We start from the raw sequence: 21,415 nt of genomic DNA on the forward strand, positions 1-21,415 counted from the left end.
GTAATTGTAGTATTTCTGTAATTAATTGAAAACCAATACAGTCCCTGTGTGCGTTTTTGTGGGGCCTTGTTTTATTTGCGGCCTGAATGTTTTATGTATTCTTGTTTGAAAAATGTAAAATGAGACTTTAGGCAGACTGCTAAATGCAAAGTTGATATACCCATATGTAAACTGTGTAATCCGCTAAAGGACTTGTAGTTCTGCAAAGCCATTTTTTTGTGATCCGTACTTCTCTGCCAGACAACAAAGCTAGGAGGTTGTTAAGGCCTGAAAAAGATTACAAAATCGTATGAAAAATACCGCTTTCGAAGCGATATTACAATAATTGGATCATTCGTACAGAGCTTTCGAGAGCCGATAACGACAGTTCATGCGATATTATATGATGGGACAAGCACGAAAATTTTTCTTGTATGATACCAAATCATATGATTTTCATTTAATCAATACAGTTGGCATTCAAAAATATAATACAAATACATTACAACACATTACATCCCTTCCAAATGTTTATTCTGTCGTATGAGAATTTTCATAACTTTCGTAAACTCTTCATTTTCGATATGACTAGCATTCAAAAAAGAAAAAAAACGAAGATCATTTGTCCGATAATCTCATTAACCCAGGCATTAGCATTAACGTATACAGTGGTCTCCTCACCTGCAGATCAGATCATTATTGAGTGGTAACACACTGATAAACTCACTCTTCCCTCCCCTGCAGTCAACATGATCCTTGTCAGGACACGCAGAACAGCCTGAATAGCTAATTGTCTTAGTGCTGCTGTGCAAAAGATGGCTAGAGGCTGATGTCATGCTTATGGTAGCTCTATGTGGAATTTATATAAGGGAATACACTGTCTTTTTGTGTATCTAAACTTTTTTTGTTTTGGATACTGTGGAATGATTAAACCCCCTGTTGGTTTTTTATGGCTGCTTGTGTCCCTGTAGACATTCACCTTATCTATTTTTCCTGGTGGCCATGATCACCAAAACAAGAGTGGAAGGGAGGGAGATTTCCTCTCACTTCCTGGTGTGTTTTGTCTTTTAGATATACTTCAATATTTATATATCTGCCTAGAGTTCAGCTTGAAATTGACAAGAATCTTATTTGAGTATATGTCAGTGTTTGACTGTAAAAACCAGCACCACAACTTCCCTTTAGGATGAAGTTCCACTTTAAATCCAAATCCATACTCACAAAGTCTTCTCCAGGCAAGCAAGACCAGCCACTGATGGACAAGTTTGTCTATTAGTGGTGACAAAGCAACATGAGGGTGATATTGATGCTCAGAATTCAGAAGTGGTGTGATAGCACTGTCCAGGGCTGGTCCTACCATGGGTCCCGCTGGGACCATTGGACCCAGGCAGGACTTTGAGAGGGGCGGCAAGCTGACTCCCAAGATTTTTTTCCAGCAGTTTTGTGTGTCATAAGTTTGCGGCGCGTTATGGGCGGCATTTCTCCATCTCATACTGCCACCCATAGTGCAAACTGACGACTATGACGAGGCGGAGCGTCTCCTCCAGAGAACATCCGTCATGTGATCGTGGTGTTCGCAATGACATCAGACATCAACGCACTCCATCTCACGCAGGGCAGGCTGGATCTTCTAGGGTGGTGGGCGCGGCAGACACAGGAGTGACAGGAAGACTAGGGACAGACAGTGGGTGTTTGGTGGACCGGTCCGGTGGTGAGTAATGGAAGAAGATAACAGTATATATAATATTTTCTACATTTTATATATAAATATATAAAATAATGGATGTGGGGGCCTTTTGGTGGGCGTAATTTTGTTTCAGGGGTTGGGGGGGGGGGGGTAGCATTTCATTCTTGGACCCAGGCAGCACAATGTCTTGGGCCAGCCCTGGTGCTGTCACCCCATCATATGAAGTTGCTTGTTTGGCAGAATTATTGGTTATGCAATAGAAAGTTTGCAGTTAAAGTTTCACAGCATATAATATTTGATAAATTGACTCTAGTTCTACTTTAACTCCATCCTTCACACTTGTTTCATGTCACCTCTTACAGTCACAATTGACCAACACACTTCCTTTACCGTGCCCTGTAGGTCTAAACATGAGCAGTCACCTGAATACTTACATGTAACTGTCCTGCTCCCCTCTATGGTGATTTGTAGAATGCTAAGGGATGTTTTACTTCTGAGCAGAGAGAAAAATCTGGCCAACTGATTTTGAAAGACTTTCTGGCATATGGGATTGTTTGTGGATAAGTAATTGAGAAAAGGTTTGGTGCATGGAAAATATTAGCAGACTGAAACCCAAACATGCTATATTCTTGTGTTTGTTAGAGAAAAAAAAAAAAAAAAAAGATAAAAGCTAAACCATCTCAATTATGGGGTTAAAGCTATTATTTTCTCCCCACTCGAAAGAAAATAATTTACAACAGTTTCCTGTAAAGCCCCCTACCCAGATGCAAGAAGGCCTCACAGTACCGTGACATCAATATTGTGGATATCTCGCAGTAGGCAATATCAGAAGGCTGGAAGTTACATCTTTTACATGTAGTAACCTATATTACAAAGTAATATGTATCACTGTTCTACCCGAGGCCAGATGAAAGTCATAGCCCTCCCTATCATCTTTAATTATATCTGCTGCATCTGCTATTACTACTAGTTATTATTAATAGTTTTCATAATTATTATTACTACTACTTATAATAATAATAATAATTATAGAGTATTAACAAAAGAAACAACTCAAACTTTCATATTTACATTTATAAATATTGCAATATTGCAATTTATTATGCCTTTTTCTAGTTTCATGCAAGTGAAAACACCATAAAGTGAATAGAAACATTTAGAAATATTGGATAATATAAGGATAAATATAGGATAAATATAGGATAAATCAAATGAAATCTCTTATGTGTAATTAGATACAGTATGAAACACATATATCATTTGCTCTTTTGGCTAAGACCATTCCTGATTTGGAATGTAGGTTTTATTCTTTGGTCTTGACTGACCCCTAATGGACAAGTAATATATTGCTTCTAAAAAAAACAATGTAATTTATACCTGCCTTTTTTTCCTGCCCAGACATTCCTAGTTTTTACTTTTACTTGTGCATTATGCTTTATATACAGTTTTGTTTATTAAAAAAAGAATATAATATTATATTCATATAATCTGTAATCTGTTTTAATTACCTTAACTGGTTTAATTCTGATTTATAATGCTGCTCAGAATATTTTCTAATTTTAACACTTCTGCCAGACAGCAACAGTTCTGCCAGACCTTACTTTCCTCCACTGCTTGAAAGCAACACAGCTTGGTTGGGGCTGTATCTGAATAGTAAATATACAGCATCTTACTGATGAGGACATATCTGTGCTCTCTCCACCAGTTAGCAAGCTCCATGTGTTAAGTTCATAACCTTGTGCATTATAAGAATATCTGATTTGCTTATGGTGTTGCCCCTTCCTCTTTCAGTGATGTATATGGAATTACCTACATTAAATTAGTACCTGAACCTGTGTAATTCATATGTTTTCAGGTTTAAAGGGATGAGATGGCAACCCTACTCTCTATGCCAGGTAGTCGCTTCAGTCAGCTCCAGTCCAAACAGCACTGACAGCCCCACTCCTGTTGCTTGCCTTGCTCCTGTCCCGCAGACAACCACACATGAGGTTCCGGCCTCTCTCTGCTTGGTCCCTTGCACCATGAAATCACATGACACGTTCAGGCAACACCTCCGCCAGACCCCCACCCCTGCCTGAACACACTGTTGCAGGCACTCAGAAGGTCTCGGCTAGCTCCAGACCTGAACTGCACATGAGAGTGTAACAGCCATCATTTTTACTGGCACCCTTTTCCTGTCTCTGGCATTTACTGGCAGGAGAAAAATGCAGATTTTTTACTGGCTGCTAGTAAAAATACTGATGGTTCCCAACACTGCTGGTGAGGGACTCCATATTTTAGGGAGGATTTTCGAATTGTAGGTTCTGCAGCCCCTGCTTTATATTGTGCATGGTCTATTCACTCCACTGATCTCCCCATCCCCATCCTGATAGCCATCTATGTAGAAATGGCTTAGGGAGTGATACATTTTATAGGGTGTTGTTGAGGTGTAATAGAAGTTCTTGAAGGTACTGAGATGCATTTATTCCTTTGACCACCTTTTCTCTAGAGTTTGATGCTTGTCCATTTTTTACAATGACCATACATGGATTTCTGGATGCCAGCTCCTTGATGCAAAAGTGTTGTGTATTTAGAGCGTGAGAAAAATTTTTTGAGTAGCTTACTTTATATAACACCATTTATAGTATTTCAGAAATGTATGTAATGTACAAGAATTGTGGCATGGGTTACTGACTAACACTGTTTTCTGTTGCAGAATATGAACCAGAAGTGAAGAAGCCACATGAGGTGCTTTCAGGAATTGAGAAGTTAACGGTGGGTTTTTTTAATCAATGTATAATTGTGTTACTAAATGTATTTTTCTACTTGTACATTTCTTTTATCAATTTATATGGTTCCAGCATGTTTTTTAATGTGTTACACAGAAGACAAATCCGTTAAAACAGAACAAACCCAGTTAACTTAGCAGTTTAAATTAGCCATTCTGTTCAGGCTTTGGATTTAAATACCTCTGCTACATACAGACAATCAGTTAGGTGATTGCTTATTTTCTGCATGAAACATCTTTGTTTATATCCCCTCCACCACCAGCCTGGATGAGTAACAAGACAGAAACGTGTAAGGCTCCATTCACATATATGTAAATTGGATGCGTTTTGAACGGCATACAATTCGCATGATATGTGAACTCTCAGCCTTCTCTGTGGAGGCGGTTCACATATATGCGATGCAGCAGCAGTGCGAATTAGCTGCGAATTGAAAAAGAATCCTGTGCGTTTTATGAGCACTTATGAGTTTTTTTATGAGTTTTATGAGCACTACGGTGCGATTCAGATACAAATTCCTGGCTATTGCCTTCTATGGGAACACATTTCATCAGTTTTAAATACGAATGCAATAATAAAAAAAAAAAGTGTGGGGGTCCCCCCCAATCCGTACTGGGCCCTGTCAGGTCTGGTACGGATTTTAACCACTTAAGGACCGGGCCTATTTTTGACACATTTTGTTAACAAGTTAAAATCAGTATTTTTTTGCTAGAAAACTACTTAGAACCCCCAAATATTATATATATTTTTTTAGCAAAGACTCTGGAGAATAAAATGGCGGTCATTGCAATATTTTTTGTCACACGGTATTTGCGAAGTATTTGAAACACCATTTTTTTGGAAAAATTACGGTATATTTTACTGCATTTAAAAAAAAACTAAACAGTAAAGTTAGCCCATTTTTTTTGTATATTGCGAAAGGTGATGTCACGTCGAGTAAATAAATACCCAACATGTTACGGTTTAAAATTGCGCACACCTGCTGAATGGAAACAAACAACGGTCAATAAAAATCTCCAGTTTAGAGTTAGAGATTAGCTCTTTTTTTTTTAAATTATTGCTCACGCTCTGGAGATCGCGGCGATACCTCACATATGTGGTTTGAACAGCGATTTAATTTATGGGCGCAACTTCCATACACATTTTTTTCATGTGCGAAAAAACAAATCTGATCACTTTTATTGCTGTCACAAGCAATGTAAACATCCCTTGTGACAGCAATAGGCAGTGACAGGTACTCTTTATGGAGGGATCGAGGGTCTAAAAGACCCTAGACCCCTCAACTACACTTCCATGTATTCAAAACGCCGAAAACGGCATTTTTGAATACACTCACTTTTTAAATTTGGTGCCTTTAGCAGCCGAGTAACTCGGATGTGACGTCATGGACGCCACCTCTGGGTTACGTTATCGGAGATCCGATCGAAGCTTTGATCGGGACTCCATCCAGCCGGCGGACGTCCCACTGGGAGACCCGGACAGAGCCGCAGAAGTCGGCGGAAAGGGGGGGGGGGCGTCCCCTCTCGCTCGCTGGGGTAACGATTGAGTGGCTCCCGAGCATCGGTCGTTACCGCCGGAAAGCCGACCGCCGGCTCTAAAAAAGGTACCGTGACGATGCCTCTAGCTAGAGGCATCACCCCGGTACAACCACTTAAAGGCAGCCAACATAGACTTACGTCAGTTTGCGTTAAGTGGTTAAGGGGTACCCCACGCCAAAATGTAAAAAAAAAAAAATTGGGTTGACGTCAGTGGGGGCAAGCATCGTGATTGATTGATATTTTTTTCATAAAGGAATTGTCAAAAACTGTCTCTGTGTTTTTATGTCTCTTTGACACTTTTTGGTGAATGAGTAGGGATTCAATGTACCCCCCGTACTTATTGAAAAAGGGGGGGGCCCTTGTTAAAGGGGGCTTCCAGATTCTGATAAGCCCCCTGCCTGCATGGGGACAAGGTTCTGTGGGGCGGGGGGGGGGGGGGGGCAGACCCCCCTGCCCCAAATCACCCTCCATATTGAGGGCATGTGACCTGGTATGGTTTGGGGGGAGAGGGGGTGCTTGCTCATCTCCCCCTTTCCTGGCCTGCCATTTAAAAAAATGTTGGTGTGGGGGGTTCCCTTTAAAACCGTACGAGACCCATGACAACTGATGAGTCATCCATTGTTAAGGGCGCAGCGGCCGGCTTCCTGGCCCACTCCTTAACCAGCTAGTGTTAAAGACGCAGGTGGCTGTCGGCTCCAAAAATTTGCATGTGAGCCGCATCTAAATCGCAGCTGAACCGCTTAACAGCTGCTTTAGAAAATCGCAGTGAAAACTGAGGGGAAACGTGTGAACCCAGCCTAAATCACTGGACTGGCTGAGTAAAATTACAAATTCTATGGTTTTTAAAACAAATCATACACTATATTGTCAAAAGTATTGGGACGCCTGCCTTTACACGCACATGAACGTTAATGGCATCCCAGTCTTAGTCCGTAAGGTTCAATATTGAGTTGGCCCACCCTTTACAGCTAACAGCTTCAACACTTCTGGGAAGGCTGTACACAAGGTTTAGGAGTGTGTCTATGAGAATGTTTGACCACTCTTCCAGAAGTGCATTTGTAAGGTCAGGCACTGATGTTGGACGAGAAGGCCTGGCTCTGTCTCCACTGTACATCATCCCAAAGGTGTTCTATCGAGTTGAGGTCAGGACTCTGTGCAGGCCAGTCATATTACTCCACCACAAACTCGCTCATCTTTAGGGACCTTGCTTTGTTCACTGGTCCAAATCATTTGTTGGAGGGGAAATTATGATGTGGGGTTGTTTTTCAGGGGTTGGGCTTGGCCTCTTAGTTCCAGTGAAGGGAACTCTTAAGGCTTCAGCATACCAAGACATTTTGGATAATTTCATGCTCCCAACTTTGTGGGAACAGTTTGGAGATGGCCCCTTCCTGTTCCAACATGACTGCCCACCAGTGCACAAAGCACTGACCTCACTAATGCACTTCTGGAAGAATGGTCAAACATTCCCATAGACACACTCCTAAATCTTGTGGACAGCCTTTCCAGAAGAGTTGAAGCTGTTATAGCTGCAAAGGGTGGGCCAACTCAATATTGAACCCTGCGGACTAAGACCGGGATGCCATTGATCATGTGCATGTAAAGGCAGGGGTCCCAATACTTTTGACAATATAGTGTATGTCTTTCAACTGCAAATGTTGATGTTTGACTAGGGTTCTCTTTTTTATGTCTTCCTGATGGGGCTTAGAACCTAATGTCCATACCACTTCCATACAGACATACTTTAGTGCAGCGTTCCTCAACCAGGTTTGTGTGGAACTCTAGGGTTTCTTCAGAAGTTGTTAGGGATTTCTTGAGTAATGAGCAGTGGTTGACTGATCTTCCTCCTACACTGAGCATAAACTTAACCACTTAAGCCCCGGAAGATTTTACCCCCTTCCTGACCAGGGCCTTTTTTGTGATTCGGCACTGCGTGACTTTAACAGACAATTGCGCGGTCGTGCGACGCTGTACCTAAACTAATTTGATGTCCTTTTTTTCCCACAAACAGAGCTTTCTTTTGGTGGTACTTGATCACCTGTGCGATTTTTACTTTTTGCGCTATAAACAAAAAAAGAGCGTAAATTTTGCAAAAATAATATTTTTCACATTTTTTTATATGAAATTCCCCCAAAAAAAGTGTAAAAATCCAAATTTTTTAACATTTTTGGCCAATTTGTTTTCTGCTACATATGTTTGGTAAAAAAAATCGCAAAAAAGCGTATTTTGATTGGTTTCGCAAAAGTTATTGCGTTTACTAACAAAGGGAAAGATTTCTGTCATTTTTGGTGTTTTTTTTTTTAACGCCTAATGGGGGCGATCTGCGATTTTTTTTTTTTGCGGTACTGCGACATTGGGGCGGACAGATCGGACCCTTGACTGACATTTTTGACACTTTTGGGGTTACCAGTGACATTACTGCAGTAATCAGTGCTATATATATGCACTGTTACTGCAAAATGACACTGGCAGGGAAGGGGTTAACTTTATTGGGGCAGGAGGGGTTAAGTGTGTCCCTAGGGGCATGCTTCTTACTGTGATTGGACATGGCTACTGGTGTAGGAACAGTGATCAACAGTCCTACAAAGTAGAACAGTATGATCACCATTCCTACACAGGGGAGAATGACAGGCGGCTTGTTTACATCAGCCGCCTGCCTTTCTCCCTTCACGGAGGACGATCGCGAGTGACCGGCGGACATCGGGTCCGCCGGTCACACACACGGACTTCCCAGGGAACGAGCCGGGGCGGGCGCGCGCTCGCCCGCTATTGGCTCACCAGCAACTGACAGGCTAGTGACGTATATATACGTCACTTTGCCTGGCCGGGGCTGACCGCCGCAGTATATGTACTTGCGGCGGTCGGCAACCGGTTAAAGCATACAGTATGTCAAGGCATAATAATAAAAAAACAAAGTTTATGCAGTGTTTTTCTGCAATACATGCTCATTTGACCATGTTTCAACCCTTTAAAGACCCTGCAAGTACAGCAAAATACCTGTTAATGCCAGAAATAGACTCAACTTTTAATTTCCTATCCTAGACTTTACACAAAATTTTTGTGGACAGCCCTGCCCAATATAGTTTGCTTTATTAATAAACAACTAGTAGGTCTAGTTACTAGCCTTGAGATAATAGAGGTAAGAGAGCACAAAACAGGACAGCTCTGACCTTCTCACAAGATCAACAGGTATTATTTGTACTTATAAAAAAACATAAGTTTATTGTTTGGTTTTACATAAACTTTGTGTAGCTATTTTTTCACTGATATTCAATGTAAAGGTCACTTCTACACTGACCACTAATATAAAATGGAACCTATGCACTGACAGTCAACGCAAGGGGACACTTCCTACTTACAGTTAGTGTAAGGAGGCACTGCGCTGACCACCAATGTAAACAGGCACTTCTCCAGTGACCACCAATGTAAACAGGCACTTCTCCAGTGACCACCAATGTCAGGGTCACTTCTTCATTCATCACAAAGAGCCACTTCCCCACTCACCTTCCATGTAAGAGGTGATTCTGCAGTGATTGCCAATGTAAGAGGACCCTTCTTTACTGACCACCAATGTCGTGTCACTTCTCCATGGACTGCCAGTGTAAGAGGGCCCTTCACCACAAGTGTAAAGAGATAATACAATTTTAACTTCAAAAAATATTATTAATCATTTACCAGCAGGGGGTGTTGTAAATTGATACATTGTGGGTTTCAATTATTCCAAGTACCCTGCATTCTTTATTATTTGATTACACCAATGTACCATGAACTGCAGCTATGGTAGAATTAGAATTATTTTTTAACAGTTCCTTGTGAGATTAAAATGATTGAAAGTGATTGTAAACCTCAGACATGAAATATGAACACCTCATATCCCTCTGTAGTGAGAACTAAAGCCCCGTACACACGTACCGATTGTCGGCCGTAAATATTCGGGCGCCGAACGATCGGCCGATTGTCGGCTTGTTAGTATGATGCTTCCGACAACCGACAGCGACTTTTCGGCCGAACAGAATCGGGTGTGCAGGCTATAAAATTGTTGTTGGCCGTCACAAGAACGGCCGATTGTTTGCCAGTCAGTACAGAATTCGGCCGACAAACAGCAGATTAGCAAGACTGGGCATGCTCAGAAAAGAAAAAACACACGGAAAGTTAACCATCACATGACATCACTTCTGCAGTCGGCTGTTGTTGGCCGACAAAATTCGTGTGCAGTCTTTTGCACTTTTCAGCCGTCAGGACAGCAACGGACAAAAGACGGCCGATCGTTCGGCCGACATTCGGTACGTGTGTACGGGGCTTTAGTGTTATTTCTGTCTGCTGCCTCTTTCTACTGCTATCAGCATGAATCACTTCTAACACGTTTTCCTGACACCAAGAGAAAAAAGGTGACAGGGGAGGAACTTCCAGCATACAGCCTGTAATTGACAGCCTCATTTCTGTCCCTGTGTGCTGTGTGAAAGAGGGTGGGTCCTCCTACAATCGGCTCTCATCACTGAGCTCTGCATAGTGCAGTTTCAGCTGTCTGCCCCCTTTTTTCTGAATGCCTAGACAAGCTTTATATGTTTTAAGGAAGAGGAGACCCCTTTTGTTAAAAAAGCAGATAAACGGGTACAACTTTTGTAGGAGGATTTGTTTAATCTCTGTGCATCCCCTGAGGCCAGTCATTTCACTGGGTATATATAAGTGCTCACAACCACTTTAAAGGGTTCCTCTGAGGTAAAAAGGTTGAGATAGGCTTCTCTTTTTACAAGAGAGGATATACATACAGTATCTCACAAAAGTGAGTACACCCCTCACATTTTTGTAACTATTTTATTATATCTTTTCGTGTGACAACACTAAAGAAATGACACTTCGGTACAATGTAAAGTAGTGAGTGTACAGCTTGTATAACAGTGTAAATTTGCTGTCCCCCTCAAAATAACAACACACTGCCATTAATGTCTAAACAGCTGGAAACAAAAGTGAGTACATCCCTAAAAGAAAAGGTCCAAATTGGGCCCAATTAGCCATTTTCCCTCCCCGGTGTCATGTGACTCATTAGTGTTACAAGGTCTCAGGTGTGAATGGGGAGCAGATGTGTTAAATTTGGTGTTATCGCTCTCACTCTCTCATACTGGTCACTGGAAGTTCAACATGGAACCTCATGGCAAAGAACTCTCTGAGGATCTGAAAAAAAGAATTGTTGCTCTACATGAAGATGGCCTAGGCTATAAGAAGTTTGTCAAGACCCTGAAACAGAGCAGCACATTGGCCAAGACCATACAGCGGTTTAACAGGACAGGTTCCACTCAGAACAGGCCTAGTCATGGTTGACCAAAGAAGTTGAGTGCACATGCTCAGCGTCATATCCAGAGGTTGTCTTTGGGAAATAGACGTATGAGTGCTGCCAGCATTGCTACATAGGTTGAAGGGGTGGGGGGTCAGCCTGTCAGTGCTCAGACCATACGCCGCACACTGCATCAAATTGGTCTGCATGGCTGTCCTCCCAGAAGGAAGCCTCTTCTAAAGATGATGCACAAGAAAGCCCACAAACAGTTTGCTGAAGACAAGCAGACTAAGGACATGGATTACTGGAACCATGTCCTGTGGTGTGATGAGACCAAGATAAACATATTTGGTTCAGATGGTGTCAAGCATGTGTGACGGCAACCAGGTGAGGAGTACAAAGACAAATGTGTCTTGTTTACAGTCAAGCATGGTGGTGGAAGTGTCATGGCCTGGGGCTGCATGAGTGCTGCCAGCACTGGGGAGCTACAGTTCATTGGGGGAACCATGAATGCCAACATGTACTGTGACATACTGAAGCAGAGCATGATCCCCTCCCTTCAGAGACTGGGCCACAGGACAGTATTCCAACATGATAACAACCCCAAACACACCTCCAAGACGACCACTGCCTTGCTAAAGCAGCTGAGGGTAAAGGTGATGGACTGGCCAAGCATGTCTCCAGACCTAAACCCTATTGAGCATCTGTGGGGCATCCTCAAATGGAAGGTGGAGGAGCGCAAGGTCTCAAACATCCGCCAGCTCGGTGATGTAGTTATGGAGGAGTGGAAGAGGACTCCAGTGGAAACCTGTGAAGCTCTGCTGAACTCCATGCCCAAGAGGGTTAAGGCAGTGCTGGAAAATAATGGTGACCACACAAAATATTGACACTTTGGGCCCAATTTGGACATGTTCACCTAGGGGTGTACTCACTTTTGTTGCCAGCGGTTTAGACATTAATGGCTGTGTGTTGAGTTATTTTGAGGGGATAGCAAATTTACACTGTTATACAAGCTGTACACTCACTACTTTACATTGTACCGAAGTGTCATTTCTTCAGTGTTGTCACATGAAAAGGTATAATAAAATATTTACAGAAATGTGAGGGGTGTACTCATATTTGTGAGATACTGTATAACCCAAATTCCAAAAAAGTTATACAAAATCTACATAAAAACAGAATGCAGTGCTTTGCAAATCTCATAAATCCATGTTTTATTCACAATAGAAAAAATAAACATATCAAATGTTTTAAGTAAGAAAATGTACCATTTAACCACTTCAATACCAGGAACTTTCACCCCCTTCCTGCCCAGGCCAATTTTCAGCTTTCAGCGCTGTCACATTTTGAATGACAATTGCTTGGTCATGCAATGCTGTACCCAAATGGCATTTTTATCATTTTTACACACAAATAGAGCTTTCTTTTGGTGGTATTTAATTACCGCTGTTTTTTTATTTCTTTATTTTTTACTTAAAATTTTGAAAAAAAAAAGTTTTTCTTAATTTCTGTCAGTAAATTTTTTAAAGTAATTTTTCTCCTTCACTGATGTGCGCTGATGAGACGGCACTGATGGGCACTGATGAGGTGGCACTTATGGGCACTGATGGGTGGCACTGATTGGTACTGATAGGTGGCACTAATAGGCGGTACTGACAGACGGCACTGATGGACAGCACTGATGGGCACTGACAGATGGCACTGATGGGCAGCACAGATGAACAGGCATTGATGGCCACTGACTGGCATCACTAATTGGCACTGATTGAAGTGACTGTGGGCACTGATTGGGGTCACTGATCAGTGTCACTGATGGGCATTGATTGGTGTCACTGATGGGCATTAAACTGTCAAAAAAGGAGGGCTCTTGCGCTATTATGGGAAAGTTTTATGTATTGAATGAATAGAAGGTGAGAGGTTGCAGCTAGCACTGATAGTTTATCCTAAAACTTATTAAAAAATATAGTGTGTAGGGGTAGTGCTGTGCTACCTCTAGGAAGTAGTAAATGATAAAGTGAAAACAGCCCAAAAAATATATATATATATTCACAAAGGTATGAAGTATAAATCAAGTCATAAATACCAAGGTGGGCAAAATATAATATCAACAAGCAGTATATGTAAAAAAACAATAAAGTGCAAGTGCGTACAATAAAGTGCTAAAGGAGGGTGCAAATCTTGATATGGACTGCGTGCTACTAGAGCCAAAAAGTGCCTAATGCAAAGGATGCAGTACTCATAAAAAATGAATAATACCTTATACAATAACGTATATATACGTGCAGGTATACATATACACAAAGATGGTGCTAATATTCGCAAATAAATAAAAAGACCTTTCTTAATTGGTGAAAATAAATAAATATAGTCCCAAGTGATGGTGGCTAGCACGCCTTGATGAGAAATATAATACTGATAAGTAGTCCCTAATTTCAGATCTAAGTGCACGGTAAATAGACTCCTCGCTTGTGGTCTTGTAATGGTAGTAAATAGTGATATGCCAAAATGTTGAGTGCTGGTGATATTAGTCAATCCAATGCAGGTAGATATTACCAAATATCTCCAAAGAAAGTGCAGGTGATGGGCAGTGGGGGGCCCCCCTTACTATGTGGTTAGCCTCTCACCTGTCACCTTCTTGTATAAAGCCTTAGAATGAGTAATGGCTGCAGAATTCCAGGGATGGGTCTCCTTCCTGGCTCCTGGCAATGGTTTATCCTCTTGTGGGGGAGGGGTCTCTCCAGGGGTCCTGTGAATGGGACTCTCCTAAGGTCCTGTAGGTGGGGACTCTCGCGGGGTACTCCGCTACTCCTGGTAATTATCTCAATGGTGGGGTACAAGTATGAAGCCTCTCATAGTGTAGAATTTCAAGCATTTATTAGGAAAAAATAGTAGCAACTCACATTTAAAATTTGCGGTCAGCAGCATGGGCAGTAAGGGGGGCCCCCCACTGCCCACCCCCTTCCATTTCCTTTTTAGATATTTGGTCTTTGATCAATGAAGATATAAAACACTCCTTTAGCACTTGAATTTTATTTATTTTTTTACATATACTGCTTGTTGATGTAATATTTTGCCCACCTTGGTATTTATGACTTGATTTATACTTGATATATTTGTGAAGACATATATATATATATATATATATACATATTTATGTTTTTTTGGGCTGTTTTCACTTTAGCATTTGCTACTTCCTAGAGGTAGCACAGCACTACCCCTGCACACTGATGAGCATTAGTTGGTGTCACTGATGGGCACTGTTCTTCTTTACTGTAATCAGGACACTGACGATCAGAGCCCTGATTACCTGTCCTGGACTTCCCTTTGAGGAGGAGCCGCTGATTGGCTCTCCTCGCCACATATACTGACAGTGTGAGGTGAGGAGTGCAGATAAGCACCACTTCCTCATTTACATGTGACCGGCTGTGATTGGACACAGCCGATCACATGGGTAAAGAGCCACATCATTGGCTCTTTACAAAGATCGGGGTCGCGCCATGTCCTAGTTAACCACTTAGCGACCGCCCACTGCAGTTTTACTGCAGCAGGCAGCTGCTCCTGAGCAAAGCGACGTAGTACTACGTTGCTCACTCAGGAGACTCTAGGGGGCGGGTGCGCTCCGCCGGCGGTGCGCTCCCACTCGTCAGCTGGGGAGACAGTGCGTGTGACCGGCGGCTCTGATCTCCACTCGCAATCTCCCACCGGCCACTCACGATCTCCCGTCGCTGACAGAGAAGGACAGGCGGCTGATGTAAACACAGCCGTCTGTCATACTCCCTTAGATGATCACAGAGGCTATGTGATCCTGCTATATAGGATCGCATGTCTCTGTGATGATCTCACAAGCCACGCCCCTCTACAGTTAGAATCATGCCCCTAGGGTCACATTTAACCCCTTGATCACCAGTACAGTTAACCCCTTCCCTGCCAGTGTGATTTTTACAGTAACAATGCATATTTTTAGCACTGATTACTGTAGTAATATCACTGGTACCCCCAAAAGTGTCAAAAATGTCAGTTAGGGGTCCGATATGTCCGCCACAATGTCGCAGTCCCGTATAAAAACGGAGATCGCCGCCATAACTAGTAAAAAAAAAAAACAATAAAAATGACACAAATCTTTCTCGTAGTTAGTAAACGCAATAACTTTTGTGCAAACCAATCAAAATGTGATTTTTTTTTACCAAAAATATGTAGCAAAACACAGATTGGCCTAAAATGTTAAAAAATTTAGATTTTTACATTTTTTTTGAGAATTTCATATAAAAGAATTTGAAAAATATTATTTTTTCAAAATTGTCGCTCTTTTTTTGTTTAGAGCGCAAAAAAGAAAAATTGCAAAGGTGATCAAATACCACCAAAAGAAAACTCTATTTGTGGGAAAAAAAGGACATAAATTTTGTTAGGGTACAGCGTCGCACTACTGTGCAATTGTCCGTTAAAGTAACGCAGTGCCGAATCGCAAAATAGGGCCTGGTCATTTAGCAGCCAAATCCTTAAAGTGGTTAAAGAAAATAATAAGGTCATTTTTTAATTGATGCCACTAACACGTCTCAAAAAGGTTGGAACAGGGCAACAAAAAGCTAGCAGACTAAGTGGTACTAACAAGAAAAAGCTGGAAGAACATTTTTAAGTCATATCTGAACATGATCCAGAATTGCTGCCATCTTCTCTGGGCCAAAGCTCATTTAAAATGGTCTGTTCAAAGTTAAAAACATTTCTGTAGTCAGAAGAATTGAAATTTGACATTCTTTTTGCCAACAAGTGGGCACCGTGTCTTCCAAAATAAAGAGAAGAGGGACCTTCTGTCTTGTTATCAGCGCTCAGTTCAAAACCCTGTATCTCTGATGGTGTGGGAGTGCATTAGTGTGTATGGAATGGGCAGCTTGCACATCTGAAAAGGCACCATCACTGCTGAAAGATAAGTCCAGGTTTGCAGCATATGCTCCCATCCAGGTGACGTCTTTTTCAAGGAAGGCCTGGCATTTTTCTCGCAGGACAATGCTAAACCACATACTGCAGCTATTACAATCACATGGCTTTGTAGTAAAAGAGTCTGGGTGCTTAAAGGGCCTGCCTGCAGTCCAGACCTTTCACCAATTCAAAATATTTGGCGCATCTTGAAATGAAAAATACGACAAAGAAGACACAGGACTGTGGAGCAGATAGAATCCTATGTCAGGCAAGAATGGGACAACATTCCTCTCCCAAAACTCTAGCAACTGGTCTCCTCAGTTCCCAGACATTTACAGAGTGTTGTTAAAAGAAGAGGGGATGCTACACAGTGGTAAACATGGCCCTGTCCCAACTTTTTGGAGATGTGTTTCTTCCATCTAATTCAAAATTACCTTTTTTTTTTCTTAAAATGGTACATTTTCTCAGTTTAAAAATGTAATATGTTTTCTATTTTCTATTGTGAATAAAATATGGGTTTATGAGAGCATTGCAAATCATTGCATTCTGTTTTTATGGTTTTTATGTTTTAAGTGCTCCAACTTTTTTGGAATTGGGATTGTGTGTATATATATATATATATATACAGTATATGTATATATATATATATATATATATATATATATATATATATATATATATATATATATATATATATATATATATATATATATATTGTGTATATATAGGCATAAACAATTAGAAAGACACACTTGCATGTATGTATGACCATGTTATTTACATGTCTTGTACATTTTTGGTTAACTTTCTAATCAACAAATTTTAAATTTCCCATACAATGGACTGTAAAAAAAAAGTCTGGAAGTAATTGGTATGCAAGGTTTAGTTTTGCATGCAAACAGTGTGTCAAAGCCAATTAAAAATTTGAGTAGGTCTTTGTTTACGTCCCTTTCTCCTTTGGTGATGCAGCCTTCAGTTTAGCTAGCTTCTTATTAGTCGAGTTCCCTATTTCCTCTTTATTAACTATTCATGTTTTTAATCATCATATTAATGTTCTTAAGATGGACAACCGGCTCTTGACTGTGAAAGACCAAGGCTTTCCTAGTATTTTATTTATTTTTTCAATTTGGAATCAAGAGCCCAGGAAAAAAGCAGAATGTAATTTGTATGACTTTTTGATGGACATTTTCATCTTATGGTGCACAGCTGTTTTTCAATTCAGGCATCTTTCTGGCTTTTTCCAGGAAAACATAGTACTACTGGTTTCGCATGAATTGGTTCCATTCAGATTGGCTCTGGAATATGTATGGATCTGACATGTAGAAAATTATGAATCTATCAGAGAACTGTGTTGTTTAAATCCCTTTTGTTAAAAAAATAGGGATTTCTATACATTTTCAGTGGTCTATAATGTACGTTGCAGTTATATTCTGGCTAAACACCTTGCACTTATGAACATTGATTTGGCTGCACCCACTTCTATTATTTTATTTCAATTAGGGATAGACCGATATGGTTTTTTCAGGGCCGATCCCGAATTTTGGTCACAACGTATCGGTATCGGCCAATATGGGCTGATATTTTGTACATTTAAAGTTTTGAAAAATAAAGAAAATATTTGACACAAATCTGGTACTGAACATGTTAATTTTTGTTTAATGCTTAATGGCTGGCTTGCTGGCACCCTGTGGTGGGTGGCTGGCTTGCTGGCACCCTGTGGTGGGTGGCTGGCTGGTTGGCACCCTGTGGTGGGTGGCTGGCTGGCACCCTGTGGTGGGTGGCTGGCTTTCTGGCACCCTGTGGTGGATGGCTGGCTGGCACCCTGTGGGGGGTGGCTTGCTGTCTGGCACCCTGTGGTGAATGGCTGGCTGTCTGGCACCCTGTGGTGGGTGGATGGCTGTCTGGCACCCTGTGGTGGGTGGCTGGCTGGTTGGCACCCTGTGGTGGGTGGCTGGCTGGTTGGCACCCTGTGGTGGGTGGCTGGCTGGCTGGCACCCTGTGGTGGCTGGCTGTACCCTGTGATAGGTGGGTGGCTGGCACAGGGGCTGTGGGTGGCTGGCTGGTAAAGTGCCTGTGGCTGGCTGGTACAGGGCCTGTGGGTGGCTGGCTGTCTGGCCCCCTGTCTGTGGGTGACTTGCTGTCTGGCACCCTGTGGTGGGTGTCTGGCAACCTGTGGTGGGTGACTGGCTGGCTGGCACCCTGTGGTGAGTGGGAGGCTGGCATAGGGGCTGTTGGTGGCTGGTACAGGGCCTGTCGGTGGCTGGCTGGTACAGTGCCTGTGGCTGACTGGTACAGGGCCTGTGGGTGGCTGGCTGGCTGGTACAGGGCCTGTGGGTGCTGGCTGGCTCGTTGGTACAGTGGCTGTGGCTGGCTGGTACAGGGCCTGTAGATGTGGGTGGCTGGCTGGCACCGGGCTGCTGTGGGGGGGTGTATGACTGTGATACACTCACACGAGACTAGTCCCGACTCCAGACGAGGCTGTCCAAGGCAAGGGAGGGGGCCTAAGAAGGCAGAATGACGTCACAAAAATATTGGCTATGTCGGCCAGTTCCGGGGCCTATACCGATATATGGGGGAAAGTGCATATCGGCCTTGCCGATAATCAGTCTATCCCTAATTTCAGTCACTCAATATTTTCTAAATACAGTCTGCTATTGCTAGTAATACCATTTGTGCCACACATGGTTCCAAAGACATCCCCAAAGAAACCTCCCAGTAAGGTTAGTTTTAACCAAAGAATTCCTATTCATAATATCTCTAAAAATAAAAAGCATCTCCATGGTTCCTAAGCCATAGTCCTTTATACTTTCTCCATAAATGTAGGGATGTGCACATACAGTTGGCATACTATGACTATTGCATATTTTATCAAATGGAAATGGAATGAGCAATTCTTTTACCTTTCTTTCAGGTTTCTAACATCCAATCAAGAACAGCTTTAGTAACATGGTCCCCTGCCAATGGCTATTCAAATGGGGAGAAATCCAGTAATGGCCTCTCGTATTCTTGTAGTTACGAGGTTGCATTATCAGACAAAGGGAGAGATGGAAAGTACAAGATTATTTACAGGTACTACCTTCCCCTGTGAAACATATGTTAGGTAACCATTATATTCGTGAGGCTTTCTATCAATAAAGGTAATAAAGAGCACATATCGCAAGCTGTGCACATGTTGAGCTTCCCCTGCAGGTCATTAGCTGACAAGTATAGTTTGTTTGCTGTGCATAGTGTTCATTTCAGACATTATAAAGTATACTTAAATGTCATTAAAGGCTGTGCTGTATATATCTGGCCTTAAATCTCATAAAAGCTTTATTCTGTATGCTTGTTAAAAACCTGTTACATGTATTAGGAATGTTTTCAAGTCCTGAGTAGGCAGATGGATGAGCTTTACTCCCTTACTTTGTCTGTTATATTGATGATAATGTTAGAGCGTAGGGCAGAAACCCATATTAGCTTCCACCTGTTTATTGCTTTCTTTTGATATGTCATTTGTTCTTGCAGTGGAGAAGAATTAGAATGTCATTTGAAAGACCTCAGGCCGGCGACAGATTACCATGTCAGGTGAGTTATAGGCTTCTGACTTTGGGGCTAGAAAAACAACACTCTGTAATTTAAAGTGCAGTGTGCTGTTAAATATCAAGCTAAAATACTGTAATAAAGAAAGGGGAATCAAACCATGCAGATATCCAAATGATGAAACCCCTACAGCAAAGCTTGGGTGCTTTCTAAAAGAACAGGATCCTGTGAGAACAGAAAAATGGCAGCTGCCTTTGCTATTCAGACTTTTAGGTTGCAGGGCCATGACTTTTATGACTATTATCCGGATCCCTGGTTCCAAAACTAAGTGGGTTGGTGGTCTAAAGCAAGTATAAGGGATGCTGTGTCAGGCTTGTATGACTTCACTGGCTTCATGCTTGGTCAAGGTCAAGGACTCTTCTGGTTGTGAAGCTAGGTTTGGAAGTACAGTTCCAAATTCCATACTTTAAAAACAGGTCAACAATAGCAGCCCCCATATTTCTTTACAAACAAGATAACTATGTTTTTTTTTACAAAATTAGTGGTCAAGATCCCTTTGGAGGTAAATTCTTTTTTCTATATTTTTAATATAGAAAAAGGAGTCTTAACCACTTGCTGACCAGGCCATAGCCATGCAGCGGGGTCAGCTAGTTCTGGGAGGGCGTACAATGATGTCCTCTCAGACTCACCCTTCCCGCGCACCCCCTGGGGCGCGCACCTGAGTATGTCCGTGATCGGCGGGTTCTCCGGACTGGCATCATGGATCAGGGTAAAGGGCCAATGACGGAGCAATGATTTGTCAACAAACTGGTACAGGTCTGGTTCAACCCTCTCCTCGACGGTACAGCATATGAGGAGAGGAGGGAGACGGCAGCAGTGCTCATCCGTGCTTCATTCATGCTCATCTGTGCCTCATCCATGATCATCTGTGCTTCATTCATGCCCATCTGTGCCTCATTCATGCCCATCTGGGCCTTATTCATGCCCACCCATGCCACATCAGTGCTCATCCATGCCACATCAGTGCTCATCTGTGCCATATCCATGCCACATCTGTGTTAGAAATATCTTATAAATTGACAACTTTGTGTAAAAAAAAAAAAAAAAAAAAAAAAGAGTTTTCATTTTCTTTCCACATTTTCCAAAAATGTGTTGAAAAAAATGACATGTTCAAAGACTCATAATGCCTTCTAGATTATGTGTTGGGGTGCTTGCTTTTACAAATATGGTCATTTGTGGGAGTTTCCATTGTCCTGGTGATCCAGGGCCTTCGAAAGTGTGATAGGTTGTCAGGAAATGTGTAATTTATGCTCCTAGAGTGACTGGAGGTGCTACTTGCATGTTGGGCCTCTGTATGTGGCTAGGCTGTGTAAAAGTCTCACACATGTGGTATTGCCATACTCAGGCAGTAGCAGAATGTGTTTTGGGGTGTAGTTGCAAGTATGCCTAGCCTATACAGTGTGTGAGATATAACTTGGTAATATGACAATTTTGTGGGGGGAAAAAAATATTCATTTTGCAAAGAATTGTGGGAAAAAATTACAACTTCAAAAAACTCACCATGCCTCTTACTAAACACCTTGGAATGTCTACTTTCCAAAAAGAGGTCATTTGGGGGGTATTTGCACTTTCATGGCTTGTTAGTGTCTTAATAAATAAATCAGTACATCAGGTGTAATCAATTTTCTATGATTGGCACCATAGCATGTAGTCTCTATAACTTTCACAAAAACCAAACATATAT

At 41.9% G+C, this 21,415-nt stretch overlaps 1 protein-coding gene across 1 annotated transcript in view; it reads left to right on the forward strand.

Moving 5' to 3' along the window:
* The window catches only part of FNDC3B (fibronectin type III domain containing 3B), a 512,453-nt gene that overhangs the window by 343,102 nt on the left and 147,936 nt on the right, over window positions 1–21,415 (forward strand). Inside the window, exons 7-9 of the mRNA XM_082249863.1 lie at window positions 4,362–4,420; window positions 19,064–19,221; window positions 19,657–19,716. Of these exons, the coding sequence (XP_082105989.1) occupies window positions 4,362–4,420; window positions 19,064–19,221; window positions 19,657–19,716 (277 nt within the window). The remainder of the gene's footprint in view (window positions 1–4,361; window positions 4,421–19,063; window positions 19,222–19,656; window positions 19,717–21,415) is intronic.

Source organism: Pelophylax lessonae (assembly GCF_965119305.1).
Source record: "Pelophylax lessonae genome assembly, chromosome: 3".
Classification (NCBI taxonomy): Eukaryota; Metazoa; Chordata; class Amphibia; order Anura; family Ranidae; genus Pelophylax; species Pelophylax lessonae.